Below are 16681 nucleotides of genomic sequence, written 5' to 3'. Positions count from 1 at the left end.
CTCTGGACGGAGGTGTTACTACCATTCCCCGCGCTGCTGGTGTCGGGGGACAGAGCAGCTAGTATTCATGGAGCAAGACTTCTCAGTCTCCATCCCTCCATCGCCTCACCTGAGGTGTAACAGCAACGATCCCGGCCGCCATATATTTGCATCCTCCCCCAGACCGCTCTGACTGACACATTTTTGAAAGAAGGTGGTGGGGAAATCTTTCCAAACAAAGGCGCTCACTGTGTTGAAACAGCAAGGCAAGAAGTTGCCCGTTCCCTTGGTCCTAGAATTCAGAACAGGGAGCAGACTCTCTTCTGAACCTTGAGGTGGTTCAGCACAGGAAGCTGGGTGTGCTTGATGGAAGAAGACCAAAGAAAAAATATAAACCCCTTTTATTATTATTTTTTTTCTGGACCTATCCATCATTTCAAGATGAATACCTAAGAGAGTAGGTTTGGCTAGAGGGAAGAAAGGGAAGGGATACCCCGTGAAATTTTTGCAGAAGTGTGATTTGTTTTCTCACTGATTCCAGCCTTAAAATGTAATTTGATTTCTCAAAGTTCTGTGACTCTGAAACCTGCCTGTCTCTAAGTGCTAAGTGACTTTATATACTTAAGATGGGGTGGGTTTATTTGGAAGCAAATACATCCTGAGAATTTAGAGTTAGAATGATCTTGCTAAGATTAGTGTCTAAGCAGTCATCCTTGCTGAAAATATTTTAGAGATAGCTTTATAATTTATTTCACCAATGTATGTACAAGAAATGGGTTTTTAAAATTGATCTCCTTTAAATCAAAACAGATAGGCCCTAAGACCCTGTCTTGTTAGTGAGCAGGAACTTTAATCAGTCTCTGTTGCCTGGGGTGCCCACTCTCTGGCCGAGGTGAGACAAGATCCCAGGACCTTTGCACAGAGCAGAACATTCCAAGAGCTTTCCTGGTTCGTGGCCCACAGGTTGTTGCCGAGGTGCCCGCTGACCAAGCCCGTAGGGCGTCTGGAAGTCTGCTGGTCTGTGCATTGCTTGGGCACAGACGACTGCCGGGGCTGGAGTCCCAGACCCAGAGTCTGGTCTTTGTGGGCTTGTCATGCAGCCACAAGCCCCACCCCCACTGCCTTCCTCGACTTGGGGCACAGTCCCCTTCTCCTGGCTTCCTGCCCTGAGGCAGGCCCCCCTGTTCCTGTCGCGTTCACAGCACCTGGGTATCTCACTGGGGTTGCGGTCCCACACAGGACTAGGGGAGAGGATGGAATCAGACAGCATCTGCTCTTCCCTCCCTTATAACAGCCCTCTGGGACAAAGGGGCACGAGTGATAAATCGTAGCCCGCACCCCTTCTTGCCATATACCCGGGCTTTGGGGCACAGATTCCAGAGTCCGCAGCCCAGAGGCAGTCTCTCAATCCTGGGGACTCCCGGGTGTAGGAAACTGGGTGACTGAATTTTTAACATAAGAAAGTGTAATCTCCGTAATCATTTGCCTCTTCTCGAGGTCTGGCCTGACGCTTCTGGGCATCCCATCTGGACTTGCAGGCCCAAGTAGCATCTGTAACAGAAAACATTTGCGGTAGAGTATGCCTCTCTTTGGACAGTTCTGAGGAATTACGGTTTGAGGGGAAAACAGAGAAAGCCTGGCAGCTTTTCATGGTGACTGTGTTAGCCTTGCCTGTTAGAACTAAGAAGTTATCTCTAATATGAAGGACTGAATGGGATTTTTGCCTCTGAACCAGCTCTTAGATGCAGAAAAGAAAAGTTCTATTGATTCATATTGAGTGATTTAGACTACGCTCCGTTCATGTTGAGTGTGTGAGTGTGCGTGTGTGTGTGTGTGTGTGTGTGTGTGTGTGTGTGTGTGTGTAGGGAGTGTGGAGAAAGGGAGGCAAACTAGTAATATTCACAGCTGTTCGGTACTTGAGAAGCAAGGGCATAACAACAGTTGTGTTCACCAGGGATTGGTGTCTTTCTTCCATATTATGATACATTTAAGTGTGAGCTTCTCAACTACATTTGTGGTTTGAACTCTCCTTGCCTGATGGGTTGCCCTGAAGGTCTCGTTCTTCATCCATTCATCCAACAAACACGCGGGGGTGCCTGCTCTCTGACAGAGGGGTCCCAGCCATTTGTCCAGACAGGGAGGGGTCTCACCAGTAGGCACCTTTATTTCCCATTCCATCTTTGCTACTGGTAGACTTGGGGTGGGGGTGGGGATGGAAACAGCTCAGGGAGAACGTGATCTTGATTTTTGAAGAAGGCTTTGTAATCTGGTACTTCTCATAAGCCCTTCAACAACGTTCTTTTTTGTTTGTTTATTTTCTTTCTAAGGTCATTGGGGGTTACTGTGTGTCTGCTTCTGCCCGACCTGTCCCAGGCCTCATCGCTGCACCCTGGGATCTTAGCCACAGTTTCCTAGCTTGGCTTCTCGTCTTCAGTCTTTCCTCTGTTCGCATATGTGCCAGAAAGAGTTAGGGTGACCGTCCCCTCATAGTCCCTCGTCACCTCACAGGTGTGCCCAAATACTTACTACAGCTTTCTTGAGGGGGACAGGGGGCTGGCCTAGGAGGTCCCATATCATCTGATAATAGTTTAATAAGAATGTGAATTCCTGCGGCTTATAGAGTTCTTCCTGTGTGCTGGGCACTATTTTAAGTGTTTTGCACACATTGACTTATTAGTTCTCCGGACAGCCTTATGAAGGCAGGTACATGTACCATCCTCATTTTCCAGATTAGGAAACAGAGGCACAGAGAGTTTAAGGAGCTTGCCCAATGTCACACAGCTGGCCTTGGCATTTCTGTTCTTTGCTGCTTGGCCATGCTGCTTCCACACCACTTTCCCTCTTCCATGTGGCCCGCCCTGCTCTTTGTGCTACCCTCTCCCCTCCAGCATCAGGAGGCTGAGACCAAGCCTAACCCCCTCCACCATGCCCCCTCCAGTTTATGCAGATGTGTTTCTTGTTTGGACCCTTTATGCACTCAGCATGATGGCAACCAGTTTAAGATGGCATGTTTCCTAATTATTTCACGCATTGGTTACAACTCTCTCCAGCTGGTCAGATGCTCTGTGAGGGGTAAACCCACACTAGGACTCCATTCGTGCGGCACGGCCTCAAGCCCACAGATAGCGCTTAATAAATGCGACCTGCCCGGGAACACAGAGGCAGATTCCTCCCGTTAAAGTCTGCACCCTCCCTGCTTTGCCCCCAGGCTTTCACTGTTTATGGAAGTCCTCTCTTCATAGAGTCAGTATAATTGTTTCATCTTGAACTCTTTATTTTCACAGATTACTCCCATGGTCAAAGCCCGTTACATTAGATCGTAGGCAAGAACCGTCTCGCTCCTCTGCGGACCCGCCCTCCCTGGAGTATGGGCTGTAGCGCGGCTTGGGGACGCGGGAAATAAACACCTGATCCCTGCGCAGTACATTCCCAAACTGTGCCTGCGCGGGTATTTCTATCTTTCAGAGTAATCATTTGCTTATTTAACAAATATATCTCCTTTCTTCCCATGGGGTTGTGAGAAAATTTGTCGAGGGAAAAGCAGTAAAATGTGCTTACATTTCCTCTTTGGTTTTCTAGGCTAATTGTTGGTGAACTTTATTTAACACTCTTGCTAAAGTCAGAGTCTCTGCGAAGCATAGCAGCTTTCAGTTAACTTGGCAAATCATTACAAGGGAGAACAGAGGGTCAGCATAAGCACTCTGTACTAATTAGTTGATAATTGATGTACAATAGCTGACTGATGGGACTTTAGAATATAAACTTGGGGAATGTTGTTTAACGTATCTTTACATCTTTATGAGGTGGTTCGGAGCTGTGTATTCATAACGTCTTATCAGGAGTGCCTGGGGGTGGGGAGCAAGACCAAGGCTTTGTCTAGGAATCCAGGCCACTGAGTGGTGCAGAAAGGAATATGATAGTTTTTAATCTCTCGGGGTATAAATACGATCCCATTTAATGCAGGGATCAAATGCAGTGAGTAATGCTAGTGATTCCGTAGTTGGGGGCCGACATTCCTGAATGCTGACAAAGAGTGTTGGTGTGAAAGTTATATTCTTTGTGGGGTAAGCTGGGTAGATACCAGCTGCCCGCCTGAGGGTGGGGTGGTGGAGAAACGCATGCCCTCGTGGGAATCCTTGTTAATCTGGATGCAGGTTTGGCCTGTTCGTTGGGTGGGATGAAGTACCTCAGTCGGGAGCGGAGCTCCCCAAAATAGTCTTTAGGTGGTTCCCACCTCCTTTTTAAACTCCATCTCCTGAATCTTTGTCAACCAATTCTGAAAGCCTCCTCCTTACTCTTGCTTCCATGAGCGGCGCCTTCTTACTTCCGTCGTTGACCAGCGTGTGGGCGGCTTCTGGCTCATGGGTGCCTCCAGCTTTGTCCCTGAGCCCCCCCGCCCCTCCATGACTCTCGGGCAGACCAGGCTTCCAGGGGGCGCGCCACCACCACGGCACCGGGTCCAGGTGCCTGTCGGCTGGCCGATTGCACCAGTATCTTCTGGCCTCCTTGGTTGGAGGGGGAGCCTGTGAATCTGCGATTTTGAAGAGCTTCCCCAGGAACCATGATATGCAGCTGGGTTTGGAGCCGTTGGTGAATACGTACTGGCCAGTTGTTCGAGCAGTTTCTGCCGGTGACAGAGCAGTCCCGAGTCCGTCTCCTCACGTTGTCCTGCTCAGACAAAGCCTCCTCCTACAGGCAGCCCTGCCTCCTTCCATTCAGCCCAGTGCCTGCCGTGCCCGCTCCTGCTGTTTCCATGACTACGCTTGAGTGACCCCTCATCTGTGGGCTCGCCCTTCCTATTATTTGCTCCTCTGGGAGTTTTACTATGTTCATGTGCATTTTTAAAAGCTGTAAAAGTAAAGGGTCTGTAATAGATACGTTTAACTTCGTCATATGAGGGTTTTCCAAAGCTATTTGACTGTGGATCTCTCCATGACCTTGCTGTATTTGTTACCATTGAATACCCTTGGGCTTTCCTGAAGACCTTTGGGAAATGCCTTCGTGGTTAAAATTACTCTTCTTCGATGAATTGTCTGACACACAAAGAGCTCTCCCTCCTCTGAACCTCCTGTCTCTGAAATTCAGCTTCCTACTTAATCCTACCCGGTCCAGTCTCATTATCTGATTGTTCCCAGGTGAGACCGTCTTGTCTGGACAGATGGAAAGCTCCGTGGAGGCGGGACTCTACGTCCAGTATTCCTTGCGTCCCATAGGGTTTTGTGCAGTTTTGACAATTCGTAACATTTGCTAGCTTCAGATGCATTGCCCCTGAGTAGAAAGCCAGTTATGTGGTTCTGATTCTCATCATTTGGTGGTGGTCGCCCTTTACCCACGCCTCGTTGTATTAGGGCTCATGCACTACGTGTCACATATAAGCTCTACATTGTCACTATACTGCATGGCAAGTGAAGTATGCTTTCTATGCAGGCATTTCTTATTTCCAGTTTTCAGGAGGAGTGTGAATGAAAGAAGTCTGGGCCCATCCACAGCAGGAGGAGCCTACTGTGTTGGAAAGGGGGGTGCCAGCCTGTGGTCTTTGTCTCTCCCGAGAGGAGAGGTGCTAAAAACGATATCAGAAAGGTACGAGAGACAAGTTCTTTAATAAATACAGTATACTTATGAAGTGCCAAGCCCTAAATATATGACCTGTTGTAGATATTTTAATCCTCAAAACAACTCAGTGAGGTGTGTACTCGTATTAGTCCCATTTTAGAGATCAGGACAGTGAGGCACAGAGAGGTTAAATAAGTTGTCTAAGGTCACACAGGCAGTCCATGGTGGAGCTGGGGTGCTCACCATACTAACTGTTGTGCTTCGTGCTATTAATTGGCACATGTTGTTGTTGTTTTCCTCCATTTTTCCACTTTTTTTGTCTGCCTTCAGGGCCCTGATATGCAGTGATTTACTAACCTACCTCAGCATGAGTTTCAAAACCTTTCCTTGAAATGCATGATCCTGGATTGGAAAACAGTTGCTCTGAAGGGTATTATTGGGATAATTGGTTATATTTGAATATAAATGATAAATTTCATGGTAATATTATGTCATTGCCAACTGTCTTGAATTTGATGATTATGCTATGGTTTTGTGTATTTAGGGGTGAAGGACAAAATCTATAACTTGTTTTTAAATGGCTCACCAAATTAATAACAGTTTATATAGAGAGCTGGGTGGATAAAGCAGTGAATACAGTTTATCAGTAGACAAAACAGTTTATTGTACTCTTCTTGCAACTTTTCTATGATTTTGAAATGTTGTAAAGTGAAAGGCTGGGAAGGAAACCCTGATCCCTAGAGATGGGAAGGCACATAGTAATACATACTTACCCCTTTACTGCCCCCATTTTAGGGAATAGGACATTGAAGCCCAGAGACATTAGATACTTGCCCCGTGTCACACAGCCACTGGGTTGGGGAGGCAAGACTCAGATCCTGATGTCTATTACTATTTCTGTTTCCATAACACCCCAACACCCTGCATTTACGTTAGGTTGAACCATATAGAAATTGTCTACATTTGATAGTGTTTGACCTATAAAGAGAGCCATTTCATATGATCCAGCCTAGAAGCAGGGATCACCTCTTCCATAAGGGATAGTTGGTTGGGTATTCGTCTCTGTAGCCAGAATGAGGGCTTCATGGAGGCCAACCCTCTGTCCATCAGTCTCCAAGGGCTCCCTGGCTTAGGCAGTCAGTAAGCGTCAGTCAAAGGAACAGTAACAACCAAAACCACCGTGGGTACCTCTCCCTAAGACCCTCCCACATATGTGCTGTTTCCATCCCCCTCCATAGCTCAGTCATTTCTAGAGGACCCAGTGAGTAAACCTAAATCGTTCTGAGGGATGTAGCCTCAGCAGGGGTAATTGCGACACAATCAGCTGTTGGACTTCAAGAGAACCCTTCAACTAACAAAGATGTTAATTAAAAACATGGCCCTGCGCAGATGACTTCTCAGTTCCGAGACTCAAAAATGCAGTACTTCTGCACTCCCCAGCAGCACGCAGTGATTTTGGCTAGAACGCATGCAGTATTCAGAATGCCATCTACTCGGATCCTTCCTTGAGCAGTAAACACATTTTTTAAGAAACATCATGCAGTCTCTAAAAATAAGCAGTATTTCAAAAACGAAAACCAGCACACAAGGAGTTGGCACATCTGGGAGACAGAAAGTTGTGTGGTTTGTTTTCAGGGAGTGACAAGCCAAGGAACATTCAAACTTGGCCAGTTGCAAACTTCTCTTCTATCTGCAGTGACACCTGGTTTTTAAAAAGTTGGCTCCAGCCTCAAAGCAGAGAGAATATTGGAAGTGGGTAGAGAATTAAATAGCGTCATTAACTATCTTGTTTCACTCAAGGAATTAGAAGGAAGCACTTTCTTCTCCAAGAAAGAGAATGGAACAAAAAGAGCAGTGTGAGACATGAACAATAATAGCAGTAGTGACAGTGGCAGGTGACGTTCACTGACTCCCTACTACGTGCTGGAAAATGTGCGTCATCGGTGCTAGATGCACTGCAACCCTGTGAGGTAGTGCTGTTTTTATTCCTGTTGTACAGATGAGAAGACATAGGGATAAGGCACACAAATGCTATAGCCATGGCCCGAGTCACATGACCAGCGGGGGTGGAGAAGGATGATCCCAAGTCTGGCTGGCTGCAGAGCCCACCCCAGGGCACAATGTGGTTCTGAGCAGTCTGGGGATGGTCATTCCATTGGGCACCCTGAGAACAACATTAGAGTTGGATGGTTGCATTGAGCGCTGTGGGTCTTGGTCCAAGTATTACTTGCCTCCACACGTGAGAGTGTTTCCAGAACATTCTCACAGCTGTGCCACAAACATGACCTGTTTCCGATACACTTGCTGTTCACCCTCATGCTTTCAGAAGCTGTCATTCCTCTGTGGTTAGATGAGGTCCAAGGTGCCCAGTGAACTTGGGAGAAGAAGGTGGTGTAGTAACAATGATGGGGTCACTGGGACACTGGGAAAGGGAGGTATTACAGAGTGGGCAGATGGTCTGAACGTGTGAGGCCAGGGTAGAGCATCACAAAGGCAGCCTTGACCGGTGTAGAATTCTGTTCACTTAATTATAATCCTGATTCCCACTGGCTTCATCTTCGACTCAGATCTAGTTGGCAGTACTGTGGAGAAGCATCAAAGGGATTGACTTAGTTGGAGTTTGTTTTTGAAAACCAGGAGGGTTTCAGTGGAAATAATGTGTGAGTATTTAATATTCATGTGCAACTGTCTTTTATTTTCATTCATTCATCAAAATTTTTATTCATTGAGGTGTAATTGACATATAACACTATATTAGTTTCAGGTGTGCCTCACAGTGATTCAGTATTTACACACACCGTGAAATGATCCCCTTAGGAAGTCCAGTTACCATCCGCACGTAGTTACACACGTTCTTTTTCTTTTGATTTTTTCCTTGTGATGAGGGCCTTTAAGACTTACCCCTTAATAGCTTTCAAATATGCACTGCAGTGTTCTTAACTGTAGTCACCATGTTGTACATGACATGCCCGTGACCTACTTATTTTATCGCTGGAACTGTACGTCCCCTTCACTGCCCCTGCCCCAGAACCACTACCCTGTTCCCCGTATCCACATTCCTTCCTTCCTTCTTAACTTCGGTGACAGACTTCGGTATGGACAACTACTGTTGTCCAGGCCCTTCACTAGGTGTCGCGGAAGCAGAACTGCCTCACACAAGGTCTTTGTCTTTAAAAAGCCATGAGATATAAAAGAGGAGGAGGTGACAGGCATGTAAACATTACAGTTCCCGAAAGGTGCTGAGGCAGGTGTGTTATGAGAGGTGGCGGGGGAAGGAAAAGAAGAATTGGTCGCATCTGCCCAGTGGACAGTGGGGGAGTCAGAGGGAGAGAGGAGGTTACCTTTGAGTTGAGGCGGTGAAGATGGAGAGGCGCTCCCTAGGTAGATGAGTTAGCGGAAGGGTGTGCCAGGCAGAGAGGGGAGCGTGAACAAGACAAGGGTGAAATGAAAGTTTTTCAGCGATCATAGTCATATTCATTGGTTCTAAGGTGTACATATTTCCACATCTGAATATCTCTGAAATCTCGATACCATGCAGTAGTTTCTCTGGCAGTGTGTTCTTACCTCCTATAGAAGAATACTATGCCTTAAAATATATGGCGTCTTGGCTTTGATGAAAGAACATATCAATATCCTTTGTCTTCAGGTAGTATTTCTTGGTTGTGCTGTTCCACCTGTTAATATGTCTCTGTTTTAAAGGTAGGTATTAGTACCTTTTTATTGAGAAGGAATCAGACACTGTATGACATTGAATTTGACCGAATACCTGACATCTGATGTTGCTTTTAGTAACAGTGGCTCATAGTGATGGAACCTGGGGAGACATTTCAAGTGTCTTAACGCACTGGGCTAGGCCACGAACCATCCCATTGCCTCTTTCCAAGGTAAAAAGAGAGTTTGAAAAGCAAATGGCACATAGCCTGTTGGAAATTATAAAGATACTAAGTTTATGATCATTGCATGAAAATATATCCGCTACTTTTGGTGTCAAGATGGGGACCTGAGGGCACAGTGTTCTACAAGTTGCGAAAGTAGAGAGACTACCTATGATTGGTCTCTCAAGGCACAAGAAGATATATCAGGTATAAGCAGCAGTGGATGAGGTAGAGAGAAAGGGTCTGGTTTATGTGTCTGAAAAAAAAAATCACAGAAATTTCTGTTGGCACTAATGGTCTTGGCAGATATCCGAGGAGAAAACTAAGCATCCAGTACCAAAACTTAAGCTCACAGGTGCCATGAAAATACACCATACTGGAATCCATTTCTGCTCGGTCATGAAATCCCTGTGTGGCCTTTGAGCAAGCGAATTACCACTGGGATTTCCCAGAGGGCTGGACTAAAAACAGACTCCTGCCAGCTAAAAACACTGTGATTCTGTGAGCATTTTTGAGATGCGGTTTCATTGATGAGAGTATGGTTGTTGCCCCGAGGTCTTGTTTATCCTTTAGTTTTGTGGGCTCTTAGAAGAGAATGTTACAAAAGATGACAAAGTCATTTTTTGGCTGTTGACTTAATTTCTGGAAAATGAAATAGGAAATGATGTCCCTTAGGCTAAGGAAAGTTACCATAATGATTTTCTACTTACTTTGATCCCAAATAGATCAACGAGAAATACAGGGAATTTGGTGAGAAAAGTTTTAGAGTCTGATTTGTTTAAATCTGACATCATATTTATTTTTGTTTGAAATGGGAACAAAGTGTACAGTCACTGAGACTTGACCAGGTAGTTTGCAAAAAAATGTTCGAAAAAGTACATCCATGTGAAAAGAATGTCTAGAATGATCCAACCACGATTATTATTATTATTTTTACAAATGAGTCATGGTGGTGTTTGACTTTCTCCTCTGTGCTTCTCACTTTTCCATCATGACACACATTTTTGTGGGCTTCATTTTTTTTTTCCCTCTCTCCTTGGGGTATGTCCCAAATTTTGCTGCATTTGAAGATTGTTACTAATGAAATGAGAACTCTGTGTTGGATTTGGTTAGCATTCTGTTTTTAGAATCAGTGTTTTGTTTACGACTCTTCTGTCCTGATACTTTTTTAAATTGGATATATGTCCAATGGCAATGCATTGGGATGAAGAAGAGAAATAAGAATTGGAAAGACACAGCCAGACTATATCCCTTCAAAGAGATGTTTTAGAAGGCCAGAACTGAAAGGAAGTAAACCAGTTAAATATGTTTTGTTCAGTAGTGTCAACTTTCCTCAATGGGTGATCTAAAACATTGGCTATTCTAGGAGAAACTTCTAGATATAAGTATTCTCATCTACTTACCACCCCAACTGTTTAGGTAAGGACATGATAGAATATGACTCTGAGTAAGGGTACTTCTACATAGAAGGAGCAACATGTAAGCCCATGTTTGTATCAGTGGTGATTTTTATTGTAGAGTTTTTATCGTAGCAGTGGCTTCTTAATTAGAAATACAGAATGCTTTTGGTATCACTAATCTGAAAAATGAACAAAAGGATGATCCAAGGACTGTTTTAAACAGGAGTCCCAATGTAAGTGTGCACGTGTGTGTATTGACTGATTTCTGATGTAAGGGACATGAAAGCTAACCTGATTCGTTTGTTTTTAGGGGCTCTTGGCTTTGGGCCTCAGTGCAAGTCCATTGGAAAAGGCAGCTGCAACAATCTAGTGGTCACCAGCAGTGCCATGATGGTTCAGCGACTGGGACCCAGTTCACCTCCAGCAAGCCAGGTCTCTACAGCACGCAACCACATCAGTCCTAGCTTACAGAGGGCAATGAATGCTGCCAACCTGAATATACCTCCTTCTGATACCAGGTCTCAAGTTACTTTTTTTTCTCTCCCTTCTTATGGTATAATCACACCCCATGAGCGTTTTCCCTTCCCTTCCTGAACACACGTGCACACGCACACACACACACACACTACCACACACACACACACACACACACACACACACACATACTCAAGCAACCCTTTGGATTTGATCTTTGTAGGGGAATGTGTATAAAAACTAAGCATGTGTCATAATATCCTTTTAATTGGGAAGAATGGTTTAATCCCTGCTGTCTCATAGTGTGAGTGAAATGAATGCCCAGTTTGAGGCTTGGGGGCCTTCATGAGTAAAGCCGGCAACTCTGGGTGAGGCTGGGTCCTCTCGTGGCTGGAGAATCAAGATGTGCCACATACATCTCTCTGACCTGTTCATTTTTCACTGTTTATGCTGCAGTGTCCCCAGGCTGCTTTATCCCCTGTTTTGTCCGTCCATCCATCCACGTATCCACCCAAATATCTATTAAATACCTATCATCTGCATAGTACAACAGTTGAAGTTTAGGGAGATGGTAGAAAAAGTAAAGATAATAGTTATAATTTCAGGACTTTATGATGTGCCTGGGAAGACACACTTTCATGGACGAATTACACACAGCCTTTCACCACAGTGTCTCATCAGGTGCCGGGATACGTGGGTCCAGTAGAGGCTGTGCATCAGTCTCCATGGGGGAGACTTGAATACGAAAGGGAAATTACCCCTTCGGACAAATTTTGTGTCTCTCAAGGCTGATGTGATAAGGGACCTAAAACCAAAATCCATGCAACGTAGAAAGTCCATTTCTGCGTTTGAAATGATTGATTCCCTCTTCTGTAAGGAGCCCTTCTCAGAGACACACGATCTGAGTTTTTGCCTCTTAAATCCTGGCTCTGCTGGGACTGTGACTTTGCGAAGGAACTGGACTCTCAGACCTCCGGTCCTCTTCCCGGGGGATGGAATCTTGCTGACGTGTGTCACAGTCGCGGGGCCCCTTCCTTCTCCCTGTCCTCCCCGCCCCCATGTCTTCTCCCTCTCGCCTGTCTGCACTGTCCTCCCAGCCACTACTGGAGCCTCGGAAATCATAGTTCCCGGGTCCTTGATCTCATGCCAGTTTTTTCATGAGATGGAAACTTGTTTTTCACCTGAGGATTTTTGTGATGGGGAGCGCTGCTGTCATTTTCCCATTGATGATTATGCCTCGAGGGACCCCTCATACTTGCCGAGTACTGCATGTAAAATTAACTGTACTCGCGGGATAGGTGTCACTGGGAAGCCTTCAGCTTCCTGTCTGTAGCAAGTCCAGCCCATGCCTTGAAGGCAGAGAGTCATAATTAATGGAGAAAGTGACGGTCGGCAGGGCACGGGCTGCTTCAGCCACGCACCTCATGCAGCCCCTTTCATGGGTCATTATTTCAGTGTTTTCTGGCATATTTGATTCCTTAGCATAAAACTCCAAAGTATGGAGATTACCTTTAGCAATTTGGGAAGGTCGCATTTATTTGTGATCCTTAAATTGGTTTGTGTGTTCCGTCAGAGGAGAGAAAGGGTAGGAGGCGACCATTCAACTTGAAGGCATTTTGCTGCAACTTGCCCTGATGTTGGAGATTTGCCTTTGTCAGCTTCCCAGCCATTTCTGACTGGCCCTGCTTCCTGAGGAGTGCAGACTATACCTTACCTTCTTGAAGAGCCAGAAGCCATTCTTGGTCTAGGCACTGCCCGAACTCTGTAATGCAAAGCCCGTTGTGTGTATTTACTCTGAAGTGACAAGTGCTGAAGGACAGCTTCCACAGTGGCTCCATTATCCCGGCGTAGCAAAGGGGGGCCACTTTGACACTGGGCATGGCTCGTGTGGGTTTTGTACGTGTTTAGCTTTCCTAGCGCACTCACATACATTGCCATTCTACATTTTCTGATTGAATATTCATAAACCATCTGCAAGTATTACATCTGTTTTATAGATGATGGACCCAAGACACACAAAGTCTAAATGCTTTGCCTCATATCACTTAGCTTGTCAGTTGCAGAGTGCAGCTGTCAATCTAATAATGTTATTCTAGGTGTCAAAAGGCACCACATTTTTTTTTTTTTGTCCCATAAACTGGAGATACTTGGAGGTGATTTCTGGTGGTGGAGTTTCTTAGGGTTTCCTTTTGGGTTGGAATATGTCCACAAAGCTCAGAGGAGGCCAAGGGGATTGAGGATGTACTCTGGGCTCTCGGTAAGTTCTAGTACTTACTGAGTACTGTCTTCAGATGCAGTGCTAATTCTTCTGGGGGATTTGTCCATGCACACAGACGAGAACTTAGAGCTAGACTAGGACTAGTCTTTACCATGACATACATAATATATATTCTCTTGAGGATCACTTTGAAGAAGTCACTGTGATCTGTAAGTTAGTGTTTCTTTTGAACTTGGCATTGAACCAAGCTATCCAACTGGGCCATCACGCCCCTTATGGTGCCATGAGGGTTACTAAGCTCTTGCCTCACCAGCCACCCTAACCTGTTTCACTGGTGGAGTTTCTCATATTGGTTTGATGTTGTTTGAGCTGTATCTCTTTCCTCTAGAGCTCCAAATTAACCAGTCACCAGCAGTAATATCCTTAGGAGCAGATGAACATATGGAAATGGAGATTGTCTTGTTTGGTGATAGAACCACAGCTCTTTGTCGGTTTCTTCCCCGTGGGCCAGGTGTGCCCAGCAGCAGAGGCTGTGAGAGAGAGTCCTTGGGAACTTTTCACGGTCATTTAGCACTTTGTTGCAGAAGGAGAACAGAAAGCGTGGGTTCTAATCCTGGCTTGTATGCCTTTAAGCCTGTTAAACCAGGTCTGTTAGGCAGAACATTCTCGACCACACTTGGGGTATGACGTGGAGAAAAGAGGGACATATGTGATCTGGCTAGGTGACTGCCTATCCAAGGCTACTTCATTTGTACTTCTATAAGGAATTGCTGTTTATGTTTGTTTGTTGGGTATCAGTGGGAGGAATTTCACAGAACCTCAGTTTTATTCCCTGTAAGATAGAGGTTATTTTAAAAATCCAGTTTACTCACCTCACAGGCTGTATCACATGTGATTATGTGCAGGGAAAATGCTTTGTAAGCTATAAATGATGGTTACTTATATCATCATATTGATTATTCACCTTCTTAATCAACAGTGTTTTGAAAAGTTACTATAGGGGCACCTGGGTGGCTCAGTCGGTTAAGCGTCTGACTTTGGCTCAGGTCATGATCTCGTGGTCTGTGAGTTCAAGCCCCGCATCTGGCTGTGTGCTGACAGCTCAGAGCCTGGAGCCTTCTTTGGATTCTGTGTATCTGTCTCTCTCTACTCCTCCCCTGCTCTCTCTCTCTCTGTCTCTCTCAAAAATAAACATCAAAAATTTTTTAAATAAAATTTTAAAAATATAAAAAAAGCTCATTACATATCTCATACTCTGGTGAGTACCAGGGAAATAAAAATGATCCCTTCTGTGGAAGGGCTTTGGATCTGACTGAGAAAGATAACACCCACAGATGTCTACGGGGCAGGGGGGGGCCCTACATTTAAGGCACAGTACAGACAGTATACAACTTCTTTCAGAAAGAGGTCTCTTCTGAGAACTGGTGTGTTTGGGAGAAGTTTCATGGATTAGAACTTTGAATGATGGAAAGAGCTGGCTAATTGCACACGAGGCAGATTGGTGGCAGGCAAAGCTCATTTGTTGGAAGTTCTGTTCGTAGTAGGTGTTTGAGATAGAAGAGCGAGTTCTCTGTTCATATTATTGCCATAGTGAATAGAATATAGAATTTGCTTTCTGCAAAGTTTATGGTAACTTTCTTGGGAAACTGAGATGTCCACCGAGTTAAGGGACGTGTCGGCATCGGGTTACGGTCAGATTTAAATCATGCCGTAATTAGGTGTCATTTGGGAAAAGTAAGAAAATAGCTCTTGACAATGGAGTAAATGAACATATCTCACTGCAGGCTGCCCTCAAACTAAATAACATAATTTCACATGGAAAGTATATGCAGGTGAGTCAAAGGCTTTCTGCCCAATATTCACTGCTTAAAAATGCTGTGTATGACAGTGACCAGGCAAATGTGCCATTTGAGACTGTTCCTTAAAGCTTCTCAACCTCAGGGTGTAAAGCAAAGTCAGTTGTCTTTGCCTCATATATGACACGACTCCTGATTGGGCTTGGCTCAGAAATCCCTGAATCTCTCCGGGAAAGGAACCAAAAGGCCTTTGACATCCAATCACCAGGANTAAAAAAAACCTAGATGATTCAGAAAGCACTTAGGGGTTTGCAAAAGGACTTCAGCCCGAATATAAGAATGGGGATGGTGAAAAAAAAATCTGTGTCAAGGGCAACTGGACGTAAATTCCTGCTGTGTTTGTCATTGGTAAACATTACTTCACCTGATGGAAACATCACATTGATAACGGTGTTATCTATCACCTTATACTGTGCATTTGAGAGTCGAGATGTTTTCTTGCCGATATCTCACGCTTCTAGGAAACAGTGTTCCTGGCTTCTGTTTAGTGAGAAGGAGCTAGAGGAACAGATGGGATGAGAATGCTTCTCCTTTCCCTCAGCTCCTCTGCTATAGGTTGTGGTGCCGCAGCTGGAAGTAGTAAACGGGTTCGTTCTGGGAAGACGGACACCCTGTTTAGTATCTTGTTTTGGTTAATTCTTTTTTTTTTTTAATTGTCAGAAGAAAGATCTCTGTAGAAAGCCAGTGCAGTTCCATAGGAATGAGCCAGGTTTTCCTGACAGATACACGTCTGCGTCGGGAAATGCAGTGAGTGATAGCTAGCCTCTTTGTGACGAATTTACGTCCAAGAGATGGAAATTTCCTTTCAACGATTTTTAAGGAAGCGATGTCCCAGTAAAGTGAAATGAATTTTCAAGTGGCCAGACTACGTTACAAGCAATTTTGAGATGCAGGTAAAGACTGACCTGTGGGGCATGTTCTGTAAAGGATAAGAAGGACAAGAGAGAGACTGCTGCAGACTCAGACTCCTGCCTGTGTAAGATCTGCTTTCGGTCCGAGGCTGCTCTAATTAAGTACAGGAACTCGTGGAAAACCCCAGACGAGCAAGCATCATTAAACCCTGCACGGCCCAAGTGCATAGTTCCAAATACGACTTGATTTTTCAGGCTGTCATTCCCTTGTATAACGTAGCTGTCTTTTGTATATTTTCATTTCCTGGGTTGATTTGATGTTGTCCCTGAGTGCTAATTGAGTGAGTTGCTATCTCTTAAAGAAATCTTTAGAATTCCTTATCATCTGTGAAACTAGTATTGGGTCCCCTGGATGACCATTTGACTTTGAGGATTCTCTTTTTCTGTTTCTCCCCCCCCCGGCCCCCCCGCCACC

At 45.1% G+C, this 16681-nt stretch overlaps 1 protein-coding gene across 1 annotated transcript in view; it reads left to right on the top strand.

The window, feature by feature from the left end:
• GLIS3 (GLIS family zinc finger 3) overlaps positions 1–16681 on the top strand; it is a 438239-nt gene that overhangs the window by 132505 nt on the left and 289053 nt on the right. The window contains 1 exon segment of the mRNA XM_077759313.1: positions 11118–11325. Coding sequence (XP_077615439.1) covers positions 11118–11325 — 208 coding nt within the window.

Source organism: Crocuta crocuta, unplaced genomic scaffold (assembly GCF_008692635.1).
Source record: "Crocuta crocuta isolate KB4526 unplaced genomic scaffold, BGI_CrCroc_1.0 scaffold41, whole genome shotgun sequence".
NCBI classification, from domain to species: Eukaryota; Metazoa; Chordata; class Mammalia; order Carnivora; family Hyaenidae; genus Crocuta; species Crocuta crocuta.
The sequence above is the reverse complement of the archived record's forward strand: the minus strand, read 5'-3'. Positions and strand labels throughout refer to the sequence as shown.